The sequence below is a fragment of the Nicotiana sylvestris genome, chromosome 1 (genome assembly GCF_000393655.2).
Source record: "Nicotiana sylvestris chromosome 1, ASM39365v2, whole genome shotgun sequence".
Classification (NCBI taxonomy): Eukaryota; Viridiplantae; Streptophyta; class Magnoliopsida; order Solanales; family Solanaceae; genus Nicotiana; species Nicotiana sylvestris.
Genome location: NC_091057.1, coordinates 166,544,655 through 166,562,276, shown reverse-complemented (window position 1 = coordinate 166,562,276; position 17,622 = coordinate 166,544,655). Strand labels below are relative to the sequence as shown.

The window sequence follows — 17,622 nt, the reverse complement described above, 5'->3', positions numbered from 1 at the left end:
TAAAATTTAAAAAAAATATTAACATTGATTTACCAGCAGAAGGATTCTCCCAAAAGTAAGTTTAACCCTTCCAAAAGCAACGTCTCATATTCTTTGGTATTAGAGGACTTACTGAGAACTTTAGTCCATTCAAGAGCACAAGTCCACAATCATCAAAACAAAGTAAACACTATTTCTCATCTTGCACCACTATACAAATGACTAAAGAGAAACCAACCAAAAAAAAAAAAAAAAAAAGTGGAAAAATCATTGCCTGAAACCAGATGAGTAGAATGCATTTATGGCGGGCAACAATGCAAAGAAAAGAATTCATCCCAAGAAAATATACTGTTACTAGTACTGCTAAATCAAGCATTTGTTAATGACCTTGGTATGTGATAATGGATTGTAACCGGCTCTTCTCTCCTCGAATGAGTACTCAATATCATCAGTACAACCAGAAACATGGAGGGCAGCAGGTGTCATCGCAGTCTGCATTGCAATGGAAACTGTGGAAGGAGTTGCTGGCATTGGAATAGTCATTGTTTTTGGGGTAATACATCCTTCAACAGCTGAGGTAATCTTGGTTGGAGCCATAACTGGAGTTCTGTTCAATGACATTGTTTCGTTGAGTCTATCTTCAACAGCAGAGGCAATCTTGGTTGGAGTCATAAGCGGAGTTTTGTTCAAAGACGGTGTTTCCTTATCTCCCCCACTCTTTAGGGTCTGATTCTGAATATTAATGGTGCTTGCATTTGACGATAACATAGACGATAAGGGAGATAGAGGCTTCCTTGTCTGTGTTGATTCAGTTCTACGTGGATCCGGTAGGGGCTTCATCGTCTGTTTTGATTCAGTTCCAAGTGAATTTGATACCTTGCATGATTGCTGCTTTTTTGGTGCCATGAAACTATCTCTCCTTCCTGCAACAACAAAATTAAAACTAGACAGTTTAGATATCAATAATGCAGCCTAACCTAGAAGCCGCAAAAGGTCAATAAACATGTAATTATAGAAACTACTACTAGTATACTACAATTATTGGTGGAAAAGTAAATTTAGATATACTAGAGAATAAGATCACAAGCCTACCAGTTTGGTGAGAATTTTGGGGAGTTTGCTGTTTCAACGAGCTACACAGTCTTCCGGAATAAGAGGATGGTGCAGCTTTACCAGCATATGGGGTTTGAAGCATTGCTCCTCCGAGCGAAAGCCTTTTATTGGTCAAACCTCCCATTGATGGTCTAAAATTCTTCTTTGCACTCTTTAAAGGACTAGGTATTGATCCAAAAAGTGCTTCTTGCTCCACCATCAACTGTCCCTGAAGCTTCTTCTGGTCCTTGAATAAGAAAAAGAACCTTATAAACAACCAATACTTAGAGCAGTTGTTTCATGTGTAATCAAATGGAAAATTCATACCCTCTGCCTCTGACGCTCAAGCTCCTTCTCCCGCTGTAGAGCACAATACTGCTCAACCATAGAAAGAAGCGCTACCTGGAAAGAGAAAGTGAAGGATTAAGTAACAAAAAAAGAGTGCAATCACCTTCTTCCAAGAGTTAAGGCAGCTACAGAATGTGGATGCAGGGAGTCATGCTTAATAAAGCTTTAACAAATTCCAGTTAGGTGCTTACACCATCATACAAGAACTCATGTCCCCTTTCTTTCTGCCAAGCACTAGCTCTCGATCTCAATGTCTCTACCATAGCTGCCACAAAGTCAATGTTAAGATTTCTTATCAAACAGATCAAGTTTTATTGGAACACTAAGAAGACATTTAACAATGTCGGTGATTTGTTTATGATAACCAATTATTGATTTGCATAACAAATTTTCAGACACCACACAGATGAGTAAACTCTTATTTTCTGGTATCTGTATTCTCAGCAGAGCACACATGTAATGCAGTACGCTAACTCAAAGAAGAGTATCAAAAGCAAGAAAGATTATTCTATTAGAATAAAATCATTTTTTAATGATGGGAGATATGGGAAGAGAAAATAGGTTCCATACCAGGGATTTTGTTGACAAGAACTCGAGCTTTCTCAGCTCGCTTCAGATTACGATGTGTGCCTCTTCCGCCATGGTAACGATTTTCATCCTAAAATAAAACTTATTAGAAAAAGAAGTATGGTGCAGAATATACACGAAAGAGGTAAAAAAAAACACAGCATAACATCCAACCCTGTTATATTCCTCCAGCCAGCACTCCTCGTCGCATGCAGCCAACCACTTCTCAACCTTTTCAAGAATATCTCTCCTACTAAAAGCTTCCTCTTTAACCTTGGAAATCAGGACCTCGAGTTTCTCAAGCAGATATGAAGGATCATTTGCCCCTATAAATGATAGCATTACAACTTGAGTGATTCAACAAACATCCAATCATATTAAACAACAACAACAACAACAACAACAACGACCCAGTATACTTCCACAAGTGGGGTCTGGGGAGGGTAATATGTACGCAGACCTTACCCCTACCCCGAAGGGTAGAGAGGCTGTTTCCAGGAGACCCTCGACTCAAAAAAGCAACAGGAGCCGATATATTAGTACCATAAGAAATGCATAATAAAATAACATAACATAAAATAACTGCAATATAAGAGATATGAAATACAGAATAGGAAATACGAAATAGATGGTCAGGTAAACCTAGCAGGTAAAGCCCTGCATCAATAGACGACCAATGACATTCTTAGTCTAACTCGTAACTGGCTAGTCTCACTCTATTGTGCTGTAGAAATATTCACAACTTTCCCCTAACCTACAACCTTAATGCTCGACCTCCATAATTCCCTGTCAAGGGCCATGTCCTCAGTAATCCTAAGTCGCGCCATGTCCTGTCTGATCACCTCTCCCCAATACTTCTTAGGTCGCCCTCTACCTCTCCGCGTGCCCACTACAGCCAGTCGCTCACACCTCCTCACCGGTGCATCAGTGCTCCTCCTCTGAATGTGCCCGAACCATCTGAGTCTTACTTCCCGCATCTTGTCCTCCATGGGGGCCACGCCCACCTTCTCTCGAATATCTTCATTCCTAATCTTATCCATCCTTGTATGCCCGCACATCCACCTCAACATCCTCATCTCTGCTACTTTCATCTTCTGGATGTGTGAGTTCTTTACCGACCAACATTCAGTTCCATATAACATGGCAGGCCTAACCACTGCTCTATAAAACTTACCTTTTAGTAACGGTGACACTTTCTTGTCACACAAGACTCCCGACGCTAACCTCCACTTCATCCACCCCACCCCTATACGGTGTGTGACATCCTCGTCAATCTCCCCGATCCCCTGAATAACCGATCCAAGGTACTTGAAACTACCTCTCTTGGGAATGACTTGAGAGTCAAGCCTCACTTCAACTCCCGCTTCCGTCGGCTCAACTCCAAATTTGCACTCGAGGTATTCCGTCTTCGTCCTGCTCAACTTGAAACCTTTAGACTCAAGAGCATGTCTCCAAATCTCTAGCCTCTCGTTGACGCCGCCTCGTGTCTCGTCAATTAGAATAATGTCATCAGCAAATAGCATGCACCATGGCACCTCCCCTTGAATATGATGAGTCAGTGCATCCATCACCAGGGCAAATAGGAATGGGCTGAGCGCAGACCCTTGGTGCAACCCCGTAATAACTGGAAAGTGTTCAGAGTCGCCTCCTACTGTCCTAACCCGAGTCTTAGCTCCAACATACATGTCTTTAATCACCCTAATATAGTCAACCGGGACCCCTTTATCCTCTAAGCAGCTCCATAAGACCTCCCTAGGAACCCTATCGTACGCTTTCTCCAGATCAATAAACACCATGTGGAGATCCTTCTTCCTATCCCTGTACTGTTCCACCATCCTCCTAATAAGGTGGATAGCTTCTGTGGTAGATCGCCCCGGCATGAACCCGAACTGGTTGTCTGAAATAGACACCGTCCTTCGCACCATCCTCCAATCATATTAAACCTTAAACTGATTTCTCCTAAGAAATCAATTTTTTTAGGCTTACAAATAATCCAGATATAACTGCAGAAATGATTCAGTTAGAAATTATTTGGTTAGAACTAGCTATGTGTAACCTTGATGTCTGATTCATGGCAGAAAACAGTTACCAGATTCTATAGCTTCAACAGAAAAGTCAACTGAATGTTGAGTCTCAATAATCATATGTGCCTTCCTACAGATTTCCTCCAAATCCAGCCTCTTTCTCAGAAGAACCTCTTTCATTTTTGTTGATTTCATTTCCTGCAACGTCGACACTTCGGCCTCCGCCTGCATAAGTAGTATAGAATTGCAATAATTTCATTACTGCAATAGATCTACTTCTATGAAAGCATCAGCACCAGCAAAAGGAGCATTCTAGTTCTGCTAGAAATTAACAACATAAAATAAATTAAATGGAGATCATTTGGTTTATTTATTTCATACATGTTGAAGACTGTCCAAAGACAGAATGTTAGGCTCATTTATTTCATTTTCTGAAGCTGCTATGTGCCTTGTAAAATCATGAAATTGTTGTTGCTCCACTAACGGTGTATCCATCAAGTTCCACAGCTCTACGAGGGTAGTTGCAATATCTTGAAGCTAAGCAACAAGAAGATCAGCATTAGTAGCAGAGATCAATATACAACTTGGTTTGGAACAATTAAATTGACATTTATACTAACCCTAAGCAATCTCTGTTTTTTGAGATCTTTCAATCTGTTGATTGTCGCGGACAACTTAATGATCATATCTTTGCTAATGTTTTTCGAGACACTGAAGTCGTCCATGGTTGGATCAATATCAACAATAGTTTGTTTGTAGTCAATCCCAAGCACCACACATAATGAATTGATGGATGTCAAGTGGTCAAGCACCAGCTTCAGGCGGTCACTCTGAAAATGTTTAGGAGATTCTGTTAGACAAATGGTAACTCTTGAAATTCTTTATAGCAGAGGAAATATTTCCAACAGTATGAAACTCTACAACATGAACGTGGAATGATACTTGCCATTTGTTTTTTCTCTATACTAAGCAGTTCCGAAGTGAAAGTTTTACCATACTCTTTTTGCAGAACTTGAAACTTACTGCAACTTTTCTATTCAAAGCAGCAATCTCAGTGCTAAAACTAGCAGAGTTTGAAGACAAGGGAAGAGATACAACAACAACAACAACAACTAATATTACTACTACTGCTGCTGCTGCCGTGCCTCCGCCCCAAACAAGTTGGGGTCGGCTATATGAATCCCCACCTCTTTCTTTAAGCTCAATTCATATCAGTGTGATATTTAAATAAATAATATAATAACACAAGGAAAAAGATGAAACAGAAAAGACCTTCTCTTTTTGCAAAGCAATCAAATAGTTCTTCATTTCTTCTAGTCTTCTGACAGACAAATCATTCTCATCAATGACGCTCATTTGTTTATTCCCTTGGAAGTGTACACAGAGCTCTTTCGATATACACTGTATCTGATCGACAACAGCTGCAAATTGGTCCATCCTCTCTCTTTTTCTCTTCTTCATCTCTTCTAACTTAGGCTTAATGGCCTTAAGCTCTTCATTCAAACTTTTGGAACTCTGCTATATAGGAGGCTAAATGTTAAAAAGGTTCTATATACCAAGCAAAAGATCTAAAGTTTTACTGAATGCTTCAAAAGAGAGTCTCTAACCTGCCTAGCATATGATGATTGTTCTCCTAGCGCTGCACAAATCTTTGCTAATTCTGCTTCAGAGTTAGCAACAGTTTGCTGCAGTTGAGCCCGAGAACGACTTGCCTGATTCACTTTTCTTTTATATATCTCTAAACACTCTTGTTGGAGTTCAAAAAGCATCTTATCTCTTTCAATTTCTGGCTCTCCCATCTCATCCCATATTCTCTGATCCAAGAAAAACAAGGTAACACACAAAAAAGAGAACACTTTCACAATACGATATAAGTCTTGTGTTTTGTAATATAACAATTGAAGAGCATATTTGGAGCAAACCTGCATCTCAGACAGAAGAGAACCACAAGTTGTTTCCATATGCAAAGGCTTGTCACTTTGGCGGTTATGCATGTTGAAGCATTTACACCTTGACAAAGAATTTTAAAAGGTTAAGACAGAGAAAGAGAATCAGATGGTAAAAAGGAATAGTTATAAGACCAGTTAGAGGCAATCCAAACGCTGAATTTAGATGAGCTACATAGTAAAATCCCAGCAAAATTGGGAACAAAATGCTGAAGTATTTTCTGATTTAGCACCCTCCAACCTTAAAATGAAAACAAGTATCACTACTCCTAACAACTAAAGTAGAGATGATCTTGGAGCATCTCTTGAACAGAATCTTCTCAAACAATTATTTGATATTTACTTTGTTAGGGAATAGAAGCATATATTAAATCTAAATTTTATCTATACAATCAATCAACTATACCTCAATCTTAAATTTTATAAATTGTTATCTCTACGGGATTTTAAGACCATCTATTATTATTACAATCATAATTTTTGATAAGTAAACCAACTAATATATTACTTATTAACCGTTCACGAAACACCAAGCCCTAAAGTAAGAAGAATTAGTGGGTGCATTTGTTCGTGCAATTTTGTGAATTTCGTTTCTAAATAAAGGTTTTCAACTTGCATATTGTGTTTGTTTGCGAAATTGGGAACAAAAACTTTTCTGGTGTGTCTCAAGTTTCCAGTTAAATGTCCCAAGAATTCTAGTTAAATGTACAAAAATAACAAAGTAATAATCAGCTAATAGAGCGGAAGTCTCTATTAATGTAATATTGCGATCATTTGTTGAGGTTCCCATTAGGTTGTTCTAGAGATACTGAATTATAGATATAAAGAAATACAAGAAATCAAAACATTCAGTTTTCTCGGCAAGAAAGGCATCAAAAACAGAGTACCAATTTCACTACAAAGAACCACAACGAAAGAAACCTTGCTAAAGTCTTTATCACCCGTAATGAACAGAAAACTCCACCGTACAATGACGTAAGAATCCGACGGAGGGTTCTTTATTTTTCCGGCCAATTCTCTGCTTTCCTCAGTTTGGTGAAAATGGAAGAGAAACCAAGTGATGATATGATAATTTGGGAAAAGGGGGGAGTAGAATTGAATTCTTGAATTTTGATTTTTGAGTGGGAGAAGGAGGGAAAGGAGGAGACGTTAGCTTTTGTAAAGCAAAACGTATGTGCTGAGAGAGCGCCTTTTTTGGCGTTGTGATCTTTATTCATTAAATGCCGACTTTGTTTTTTTGAATTTCAAAGTTGATTCCCATTTAATCCTTTATTCTATTTCTTCTTTCTTTAATCCTTTCTTTTATTTCTCGGCCGTAAATTGTTAGTTCTCCACTTTTATTTTTCCATTCCTATTAAGAATAAATAAATAAAATATATATCCATAATAATAATAGTATTTTCAAAAGTATTGAAAAATAGTTTGGAAAATAAATAGTTAATGATAAGAATAAAACAGAAAAAAAAAGATTGTATTTCTTTTGATTTAGTATAGGGAACAAGTAAAAGTAAAAATATATTTTTGGTATAATGGACAAGTAAAAGTGAACGGGGTATTTCTCACTTGTCCCATTTTGGTACAATCAAATGCTAATGTCACTGAATAAGTTGGTCAATTCATAGGTGAGGAGTACGTCTGTTTTTTCTTTTTTTCTTTTTTCACCTTGGTATGGTTTGATTCAATTTTTAGGTTTTTTATTTAAATCAAGTTATAGTGAAAAAAGTTACCATCCCATACCTAAAATTGAATACCAAGACTTGGTGAAGTGGTAAAGGAGTATAAAACTACAATCACGTATTTGCAAACAATTTGAAAATAGTCTATCCATTGGATAATAAAGATTGCCAATATTAATTTTAGCCAAGAGATACAATTATCGAATAGCATAGACTCCTCCATAATTTTCGCAATTATATTTTTCATTTTTGAATCGATTTCGTATGATGTTTTACTCATTAAAGTGTATCATACTAATTACACAAACCGGTTGGCACGATTTGATTGCAATATATAGCCACTATAAATTAGTTTTGATACTTCAAAATCCTTTAACCGTGACTACCGACTATAAGGAGAAAGGGAAAGAACAAAATTTAATTTTAATTACTGAAGATATCTTCTCACATATTTAGTTTTGAAGATACGCAGGGTTCTTAAATATGGTGCGATTTGTCTTTTTGACATTCAAAGCAATCGAGTATACACGCACACAATATATTACTTACAAGTTTACAACATCGTTTCTTTCTTAAAATATTAAGTTACATACCTCAATTCATGTATATTTCTCAAGTCGCAGTGCACTATAGCTATTTGAAGGTCGAAATGATTTTCTGTTATTAGATTTATTCAAACTCCTGAATATTTTAAACCGCAAAGTTACTTTGATTTTGACTACCTTTATTCACTGAATAATAATTTCTAAATATGTAAATCTTTTTTATAAAAGAAGAAATATTAAATGCATTGACCTCGCACACCAAAATGCCACATTACTGGGGGAGGGGAAGGAGATTTTACTATTTAGGAAGAAGGAAAATTTCGCCCTTTTACAACACCATACTGAAAAACAGCTTTTAAATTTCATTCGTATTTCTCCTTCCCACTGGCATCAATATAAGTTCTTTTTTTTCTTTCCTTTTAATACTTTAGTTCTCATTCTTCGTTCAAATTTTTTTTCCACCTCCTGAAATCTAACGTGGTGTTTTAAGTATTGGGAGAGCAAATTTTGTTTTACAGAAAACAAGTAAGAATGATTGAATTCTGTTTTTGTTTGGAATAGGACTGGGCGTATTATGGAGAATATAAGTTCCTTTTTGGGCAAAACATCGCTCATGCCTAAAACAATGATTGAATATTTGGTAGTTTAAAACCGATCCAAATATATTTTAATTAATTTGTTACTACACATATTACCAGAAAAACAATTTCTCATGTAATTTTCCTTCTCAACATGATGTGAACTGGCACTAAGCAATATACATAACGATTAAGATTGTGAATCCTACACAAACCAAAAGAGCTATTCCAGCCATATGATAGATGCTACAACAATAAGCATAAGAAACAACGTAAATTGAAAGTGGGCAGCAAAAGACAGATCCTGGAGCTCTCAGTTCTATTTTGCTGCACAAAAATAATCAAGGGAAAAATTGCAACTACATCAGATACCAAAAACGTTCCAGTTAGCGCAGCAGAAGTAAACGTTTGTGCTTTGTACCACAGCAAAATAACTATAACCAATCATGACTCGCGCCGTACTTGAGGAAACTTTGTGACATCAGTCCAAAAGAAATATGACAGCAATTACAAAGTCAGAAACTCAAGCAACAATATAGGTTGCAAACCCAAATTTTACTCACCCCTTGAGCACACGTGTTTATATATTAATTGAACTACCAACTCTACGCTATCCAGGACCGATAGCATTTGTAACAGAATGTCCATGAAATGATCATGTTTGACACTTCAATCCGGCAATTCCTGTGAGACAGACCTCTCAATATGGTTCACCAATGTCGACTGCTTCTGCTTTTTCTCCAAACAAAGACAGTTTTCTAAAACTGCCATACTAGGCACCTGTACACATGTAAACCGGAGAACCACAGAATAGTGGAACTTCGGTAAACTGTAACAGCAATTATGCATAGGAAGAGAACTTGCACATTCCCATCTCCTCAAGGTCCCAAGTTGAGTAAGGAGGCACTCAATGTTGCTGCTCTCGTCACGAACATTGAAGACCATGTGACCTTTGACTGAGCTGAAGTGGAATAAAGTTGAGATGGCTTCGACAATTAGTTGGAATTCCACTACACTTCTTCACATGGATCAATTGACTGGGTTGTTAGTACCTCAATATAACCTAAGGTGCCACCAATCTGAGGAACCAGAGGGGCAAAAGAAAAAAGGAGGGGGGACAGCGGGGGAAGGGGAACACATGACTTTCAGGGCCGGGGCCCAGATTGCAGGCAAAAACATTTCACAGGTTCAAAAAATGCAAGCTCAGATACACAAGTTGTAATAACTAGGGGTAGTCTACCAATGAAATTTTATTTCCATGAGAGGCATATAAAACTTTTGGGGTTAGAAAGATGGCAGTCCAAATGCCACATCAAACTGAGTTTTGAGTTAGCCAGACCAAACATGAGAATAGTGAATTTAAAAACATCACATAAAAAACAGAGATTAGCGTGTTGATAAGTTCCTATAGCTTACTTGTTTTTGACACAACATAACCAATTCCTCGTAAAGCTTGGATTTTAAAATTCACATCCCATATTAACACATAAAAGAGGGAAAAAAAGCCATCCAACTGTAATTACAGTTGTTAAATTTTTCATGCACATGTGCTGACATAGCTGAAATCTCACAAAATAGTTGAGGTACTTTGGGGGTTTAAAGATTCAATAAGAATGGCACCTTTCTGGCTTTCGAGGGGAGAACTGGACCAAGTCACATAATCAGAAGGAATTGGTCAAAGGGGAATTTTTCTATCCCAAAGACATTTAATGAATCAATCCCATGCTTCTGATTTGGCCAGTCCCAAGAGTAAAATTTTATCCTTCCATTTTACTATGTGAAATGAAAATAAAAGAGAAAGCATGGGGCTATAAAATCTTCTCCACTTGACCTGCAAACTTTCTTTCAAAACGAAACGAGAAAGTAAAATGCAGAAACTTAACACATGGATTTGAAGCATCACAGCAGAACACTTGATCAAAATGCACAAAGGAAAGCCAAGCAGTTCACTCAAAAAATAAACTGGAATTATTTTCTGCAGAATCTGCCTTCTTTCTAATGCAGAAGAAGACAAAAAAGGATAAGGTACCATGCACCCAAAATCCAGAAGACAATGAAAGCATTGTTTTTGTTCTTTGAGAAAAGAAAACTGTCCTCTGCACTTCACTAATGAACATCTGCAAACAACAGCATAAGAAACATCGGTCGAGTTACAAAGATCATTCTCCATTGTGTAAATTCTCACCCCCAAAATAACAAAGGAAGCAAATAAAAGCAAACGTAAAAGAGGAACAAGCAGCAGTATGTTAAATGATAACATAACGAGCATTATCTGCATATAATTAACAAAATGAAACTTAAAATTTACTCACCTAAAGCTTCACGCCACCCAAGCAACATGTCAAAAGCTTGTATTCATCAAAATAGCAGCCTGCCAACATTGTGCAATCGATGTTCCTGCAGTCCGTTTGTGCCAGCTTCCATATGGCGAGGTAGCCATATAACTCATTGAACATCTTATACTTTCCTCAAAATAACCCAGAACCAGAGAAACTAGTTTGTGCAATTTCCAAGATCCATAATGGGCTATTTATGCTAGGCTTAGGTTAACAAAACCTACCAAACTAGACACATAAATTCTTTTTATAAGGTAAAGTAGATTTTTAGACACATGGAAAACCTAATTAACAGGACGAGCCATTACTTGAAAAAAAAAAAAGAGAAACATTTTTTTTTTGAGAAAGCAGGGAGAAAGATTTATTTTGGTTCTAGTTTCATGAGTTAACAGTTAAACTTGTCAACCACATCACAAGTACTTTTAAGAGTTACAGGATACAAATACTTGTTGATGAAGGGCATTGTGATCCAAAGAAGCTCCAATAGGTTAATGGTTAATAAGCCTTTCCTTATGTTTATGCCAAGAGGACATATGTATATGCATCTTAACTTTAGCCTTCATTAGGTGTGTCATATGTCGATAAGTGGAGCAGGATTAATAAAATTACTGATAAGTGGGAAAACACCTCACAGGTAACAAGGTCTGCTAAAGGGAAAATAACAATCAAGAAGTGAATTTTATCCCTAAAGCAGCAGGAGCAGACATCAGCTTTCTTTAGACATACAAATGCATTCTTCTACGACCAAACAGTAGTTATTCTGACAATTCAAATAGAAAAGAAAAAGGACAGCAATGTAATGAGAGATAAACTTCCATAAGCTGTTTGTACGCAAGGGAGCTGTCAAAACACATCCAAAGGAATCTTAAATGAACTTCAATTGTCTTTTACCCATTATTTTCATACTCAGATACTACAGACAAGTAAAAGGAAATAAGAAACCGGTACAGATATATGTGAGGACAACATTTATAGTTGAACTGAAAATAATGGACAATGACAAGTTCCCGTGAGATTTCTATTCCTCAATTACATGTCCATATCAAGATAATCGCCATGAACTAGTTCTTCAATAATAAACCTTCACACTTTTTCCAATGTTTGCTGCTAGCTTAAGAGGTTCTCTCCTCATGACTGCTTTCAGAACCCAAAGCTAAACGTAGCAACTTATGCTCAATAGTATGAACACATTGAATTGTGTTTTTCTTAAGCAAATACAATTTTAATAGGTAGATCTGTTGTTTCCATTTTCAACAACAGCAAATCTGAACTAACTGAAGAGATGACTGGAAAGGATTTTTATTACAAGCAACCAACAAAATTCTCTCTAGCACCAATGGAACAAGAATCTCAATGACACCATCACAACTCATTATAATTGTTTGACAAATCATATATTCACATATTGATACAATTCATAGATTTGGTCATTAGTATTATTAATGACTTAACAGAAATTCCAAAAATGTGCGTAAAATTTAAATATTACCAACATTTAATTTTGCCAAAACTTCCCGAGAAAAATCCTGGTGATTTTAGTGCACTGTCAAAACAGGTCTCTTCATTAATAACAATTGAATTCAAATTAGCAGACAGAATTCTAAATACTCTGCACTTAGATTGAGACTTATCTTTCAAAAAAGAGTTCTTACTTAAAGTGGATTAATTTATTGATTCTCAACATATCTACGAGGTTGCATATACCTGTCATTATTGTGTCATAACACATAAGTAAGATATATGGGATCAGGATATGCAACCATATGAACCAAATGAATATTAAACAGTCTCATCTTCTCCAAATTTTCCTTGTTTCTGAAATAGGACTTAGATTTTAGAGCCAACAGGTCAAACTAGACATTGACCAAAACAAACCTGAATAAGCTAGATTGATTTCCTTGTCTTCTTTATTCTTTTCCTACATTAAGATAAGTTGATTAGCTTGTTGAGTACTAAGGATATCCATCTACATGATAATTTTCAAACCATTGAATAGAATCATTTCATGTATCTCCGTTCAATCTCACTCAGAAGCCATAGAAATAAGCCAATATTTGTACATCAACACTAAGGTAATCACCACATCGACAATAGTTAAGAGTTCCAAATTGCCACCTCCAACTAGAAGCTTTTGCCACCTTCATCAAAAAGGAAAAAAAACAAGTAAATAAAAACTAGAACTTTTTGCCACATTCTCAAAACAATTTTGTCAATGTCCGAGCTCTAGTTGTGGAAGGAGGAAAAGATAAGAAGGTATCAGCAACAACTGATTTTACTGTGGAACGGCACGGGATGTTCCATTATGATTCTCTAGGTTTGAAGCACAGATCTTTGAGGCAACTCCAACTTATGTCTTCTGAGCTTTTTCTTCAAATGCTACCTACCAATTGCTTATGGAAACACATAAATATTTATAACGCTTGTGAGTGCATTCTTTAATACACACGAGAAGATTTTTCCAAGGAGACCATTTCAATCCCAAATTAATACAGCTAACAGAAACAGATTTAGCCAATCTTGCTTGTTATTTGGAAATTCAAATTATAACCGTCCTTATTCTTTACTTAACCATCAATAGTTTGCAAAGAAATCAAAAGTTGTATACCGTTTTTTAAAGATAAGTATGTCAGTTAGGAAATAAGTAGGTCTACTTTCGGTTTTAGCACAATTGAAGGCCAAATGTGACTTTCGATTCAATGAGTTATACGAAGAATGAACAAAGAAGGTAATGCTTCTTGAAGCCAAAAGTTATTGTGGAACAAGTCTCCTGTGATCTACCGTATTAGTTAGATATTACTCTTTTCAGATTTAAGTGACACTCTTTCCTTTTCGGAACTTCCCAAAATTTGTTTAACACCATTCTACAGATATATGCACAATGGTTTAGTAGTATTTTTTTATAGAACCCCAGTTTTTCTATAATAGACTGCATATAGAAATAGTTTTACAATAATTACAATGACAAAAAAGCAGCACAATTCAGTAATTATCTGCTATATGCATCTCAGCAATAAAATTTCTGCTATATCATCTCAGCAATAAAATCAATAGAGCAGCAGTATATACTATAAATGCAAGATAATAAAGGTGACCACTAACTCAGATATGAAAAACGAAGTTGAAGTTTTGAAAATTTATGACAAGTCAAATCACTATCTAATGTATGTGCAAAGAAGCCCATAGGCTGTACTTTACAGAATTACAACAGCAAAGACAACAAAGAGGTTGCCAGAAGTTTCAACCTTTTGTTTACACAAATATACAACCCACTTCTAACATTAGAGTATGAAAAATGGAACAGAAGACTCAGAATTAAGTTAGAGTGGGTCACCAGCTGTAAGATCTCTAAACAATCTCCCCAGGCTTGAATCCGCTGTCACCACAATCTGTGCCGGAGTCCAGTTCACAGGGCGAATCAAACCATTTAGGGTTCTCTGGGTAGAAGTTCTCTACAACGAAACCTACATCTGTATCTATACTCTCATCATGCCTTAAGGGCTTGGTCAGTTTAGAATTCCCACATTCAAGAATGCGCTTCTGATCAAACTCATTGCATTCCAATGGTTTCTCTGATTTACAAGACTCACCCAGTAGATCCTTCTCGTTCCTACAACCTGGCCTTATCTGATCCCAAGATGCAACCTCCCCAAGTGTCCTCCCGAAGCTGTCTTCATCTTCCTCGATGAGCTCTGCATCCTTACCATCCTCATAAATGCGATGATGATGATGATGAGCGCCCCAATCTGCCAAATCATTTTCCCCAACCAAGAGATCATCCGAGATCGGCTTATCTGAGAGCAATCCAACTGACTTTGATCCATATTCTCTCACATGCCTAAGCTTATTCACAAAATCAAACAATTCACGAGATACCGAGCACAATAACTCATGAGGAACTTTCCCGATCTGGCCCTCAAGTAGCCCAATCTCATTCCTTGCTTCCTGCATTTGCTGCAAAATCGAATGTTGCAGATCTCCACCATCCTTCACAAGGAACCCAAAGTCTTCATTTTCTGCTTCATCACCCATCCCATACACTGTTTCCTGATCCATCAAGAACCCTCCTTTATGCCCAACAACTCGATGTATTATCCTCGCATTCCCATCCAAAGGGCCAGGTTCATGCCCCGAGTGCACCGCGTACAACTTAAAGACTGCTGTCCCTTCCTCCTGATAGACAAATGTCTTATCCTTCTCATTATAATTCGATATTGGAACTATCGCCCTGATACGAAACCCACACCCACACCTTTTTGACGCGTAAGGCTCCCTCTTTAAAATCCTCGATTTCTTCGAGGATGCAGGCTCTCCTGCTCGATGACACGCGTAATCTTTAACCTCAGCCATAAATGGCTTATACCTTATATATTTCTGTCTAATACACAACACCACTTTATACTTGGCAGCTAATTGCTGTAATCTAACTGGCACTTCCTTTGCTGGTACATCGAATGATTCAGTATACTCAAACCTACGCCTCTTAGTACGTGGCGCAGACTCAGAGCACACGGGGCACACCTCCACACAGACCCTAATATAACTCTCAGGTATGCCATAAAATTTAGCACCTACAGTCCAAACCTGCTTGATTTTTTCTATAGTGTCTTTGAGACCTAAGTGTTTTAAATCAGCGTCACGGTGAAAGTTTGTGACTATATCATGCCATTGGTCAACATGGGAAACGAATTGACTCGAATTATTCTTGAAACACAGTAATTCATTACCATTCACGGGGTCGATACTCACGACGAGCTTGTCCTGTATCCGCTTCCAGGCCGTAAGGTACGCCGTGTCCTCATTCCGGTCCTTCCACACCAGGCGCCAGCTCTGGAGCACCGACGCGGGCGTGACAGATCGGATTTCCTCCGGCGTGGCGACCCGACCCTCAAGGAGGCAGCGTATCATCAGGGCATGGGATTCCTTGTTAAATGTGTAGAATTGAGATGAAATGTGGGGTTCCGGACTTATATACGCCGCCGCCGATGCACCCGCCGTATGCCGGTGGCGTTTCTCCGCCTTATTTTTATCGCCGGACTTCCCCAAACCCAAATTAGGGTTAGGGTTAGGGTTTTCAGAAACGATCCCGTTTTGATGCTCCAATTGAGGTAGCGACGACTGAATTAGCTGATGTTGATCGGGGTCTGAGGAACTATGGCTGGCAGCGTCGTCATCTTCGTCGCGGAAAAAACCGATATCAGAAAAGAACGGTTCTTCATCGTCCTGGTGAAGAATTGACGGCTGAGATTGATCCAAGATTTGGTGATGTTGCGGGTCCAAGTGATGGTGGAATAGATCTTCTGCTTCAACTTTGCTAGGATTCATGGTTGTCGGAAGAAGAAACAGTGGTAAAAGTGTTTGGTCTCTCTCTCTCTCTCTCTCGGAGAAATCGAAGGTTCTCTCTAAGTGGGTCAGTTGGGTTTCTGACACAAACTTTCCTCACATTCTTGATTTCTCCATCACTGTTTGCTTCTGTTCAGAATACGATCAGTGGTGGTTGCGGGGAAAGACAAAACGAACATAGAGAGAGGAAAGTGACTGACTTATGTGGAACTTCAAGTGTTTGACTCATGTCAAACATGCAACTACCTTTGTTGTTTGTGAGTTCGTGAGTTTTGAATTGTTTCCAAGGTTTTGCGCCTCTTTGCCCCTTTTTATATGTGTTGTGTTTCCTTCAATTTCATACTGTTTATCTTCTTGTTTCAATCCGTGGTTTTCCTGTCTCAAATGATGAATTTTGTCAAGGGTGATCTTTGTTCCCCTTGTATATTGCTGAGAAAAAATATGTTTGATGGATCTTTTTTAATTTCTCATTTGACATGGATCATTTTGGGAAAGATTTCTTTACCGTTTTAAAATTATACACGTATAAGAAATAGGTAATCAATTCTTTTGAGCGGCTGAGAGTGTTGCGTTAAAAGAATTTAAAGTATTCAGGATTGAATATAATTTTTTATCTTAAAAATATTATGTATAAAGGATAGATTATCAATTCCCTTAGATTGTAAGTCTTAAATTAAACAAAAAAAAATCAATGAGTGCTTTGAGTGAGAAAGTTTTTTTTTTGCCATTTAAGATATTGTGTATAAAATGATAGATAGTCACTTTCCTTGATGGTCGATAATGTTATGTAAGATGAATATAGGAGTATACAAGGGACGTAGAGGAAGCAGGAGAATGTAAAAAACACTCCATTAATTACCATGCCACGTCATAAGACAAAAAGTCACATGCGAGAGCTTAAAGCTCGGTACATTTTTAATTTTCTATTATTCATGACTTGAAGGTCGACTTAATCTTATTATTAAAGAATTTTTTTTTCTCGTAGAACTCTATAAAAAGAGAACTCCTATAATTGGAAGAAAAGGAAAAAGATATTGCTCACATGTCTAGCTTAGCTTGGCGATATCGATGCAATCCAATCATCTCTGGGCTAAAATTCTTCGAGCTAAGTATCACTTCCCCAGCCGTGATCTACTCCCTAAGCAGAGATCCTCCTTTATTTGAAAAATTCTTGTTAAGGACCATAATTTT

General features: G+C 37.4%; 2 protein-coding genes across 3 annotated transcripts; both read right to left on the bottom strand.

Moving 5' to 3' along the window:
- LOC104237496 (65-kDa microtubule-associated protein 3) lies at positions 1-7,142 on the bottom strand. Of its 2 annotated transcripts, none has more exons than XM_009791650.2 (13): positions 6,878-7,142; positions 5,933-6,020; positions 5,618-5,824; positions 5,283-5,525; positions 4,631-4,840; positions 4,392-4,547; positions 4,076-4,235; positions 2,161-2,312; positions 1,990-2,077; positions 1,611-1,684; positions 1,399-1,473; positions 1,072-1,318; positions 1-902 (listed from the first exon to the last, which is right to left on the bottom strand). In XM_009791650.2, the coding sequence occupies exons 2-13, from the start codon at positions 6,002-6,004 to the stop codon at positions 343-345; spliced, it is 2,244 nt and encodes a 747-aa protein (XP_009789952.1). In that variant the 5' UTR covers positions 6,005-6,020; positions 6,878-7,142; the 3' UTR covers positions 1-342. The 2 variants fall into 2 exon arrangements, with proteins under 2 accessions (XP_009789952.1, XP_009789953.1); XM_009791651.2 differs by having other exon boundaries at positions 6,926-7,142.
- A 7,055-nt stretch (positions 7,143-14,197) lies between these two features.
- On the bottom strand, positions 14,198-16,847 carry LOC104237495 (uncharacterized). The gene has a single exon (XM_009791648.2). The coding sequence runs from the start codon at positions 16,411-16,413 to the stop codon at positions 14,437-14,439; it is 1,977 nt and encodes a 658-aa protein (XP_009789950.1). The 5' UTR covers positions 16,414-16,847; the 3' UTR covers positions 14,198-14,436.
- Between the last annotated feature and the right edge of the window lie 775 nt (positions 16,848-17,622).

Coding starts and splice junctions, on each gene's coding strand:
- LOC104237496 (XM_009791650.2), bottom strand. CDS start 6,004: ATGCATAACCGCCAAAGTGACAAGCCTTTGCATATGGAAACAACTTGT. Junction 4,841..5,282: donor TTGCTTTGCAAAAAGAGAAG/GTCTTTTCTGTT, acceptor AAACATTTTCAG/AGTGACCGCCTGAAGCTGGT. Junction 2,078..2,160: donor GGCTGGAGGAATATAACAGG/GTTGGATGTTAT, acceptor GTTTTATTTTAG/GATGAAAATCGTTACCATGG.
- LOC104237495 (XM_009791648.2), bottom strand. CDS start 16,413: ATGAATCCTAGCAAAGTTGAAGCAGAAGATCTATTCCACCATCACTTG.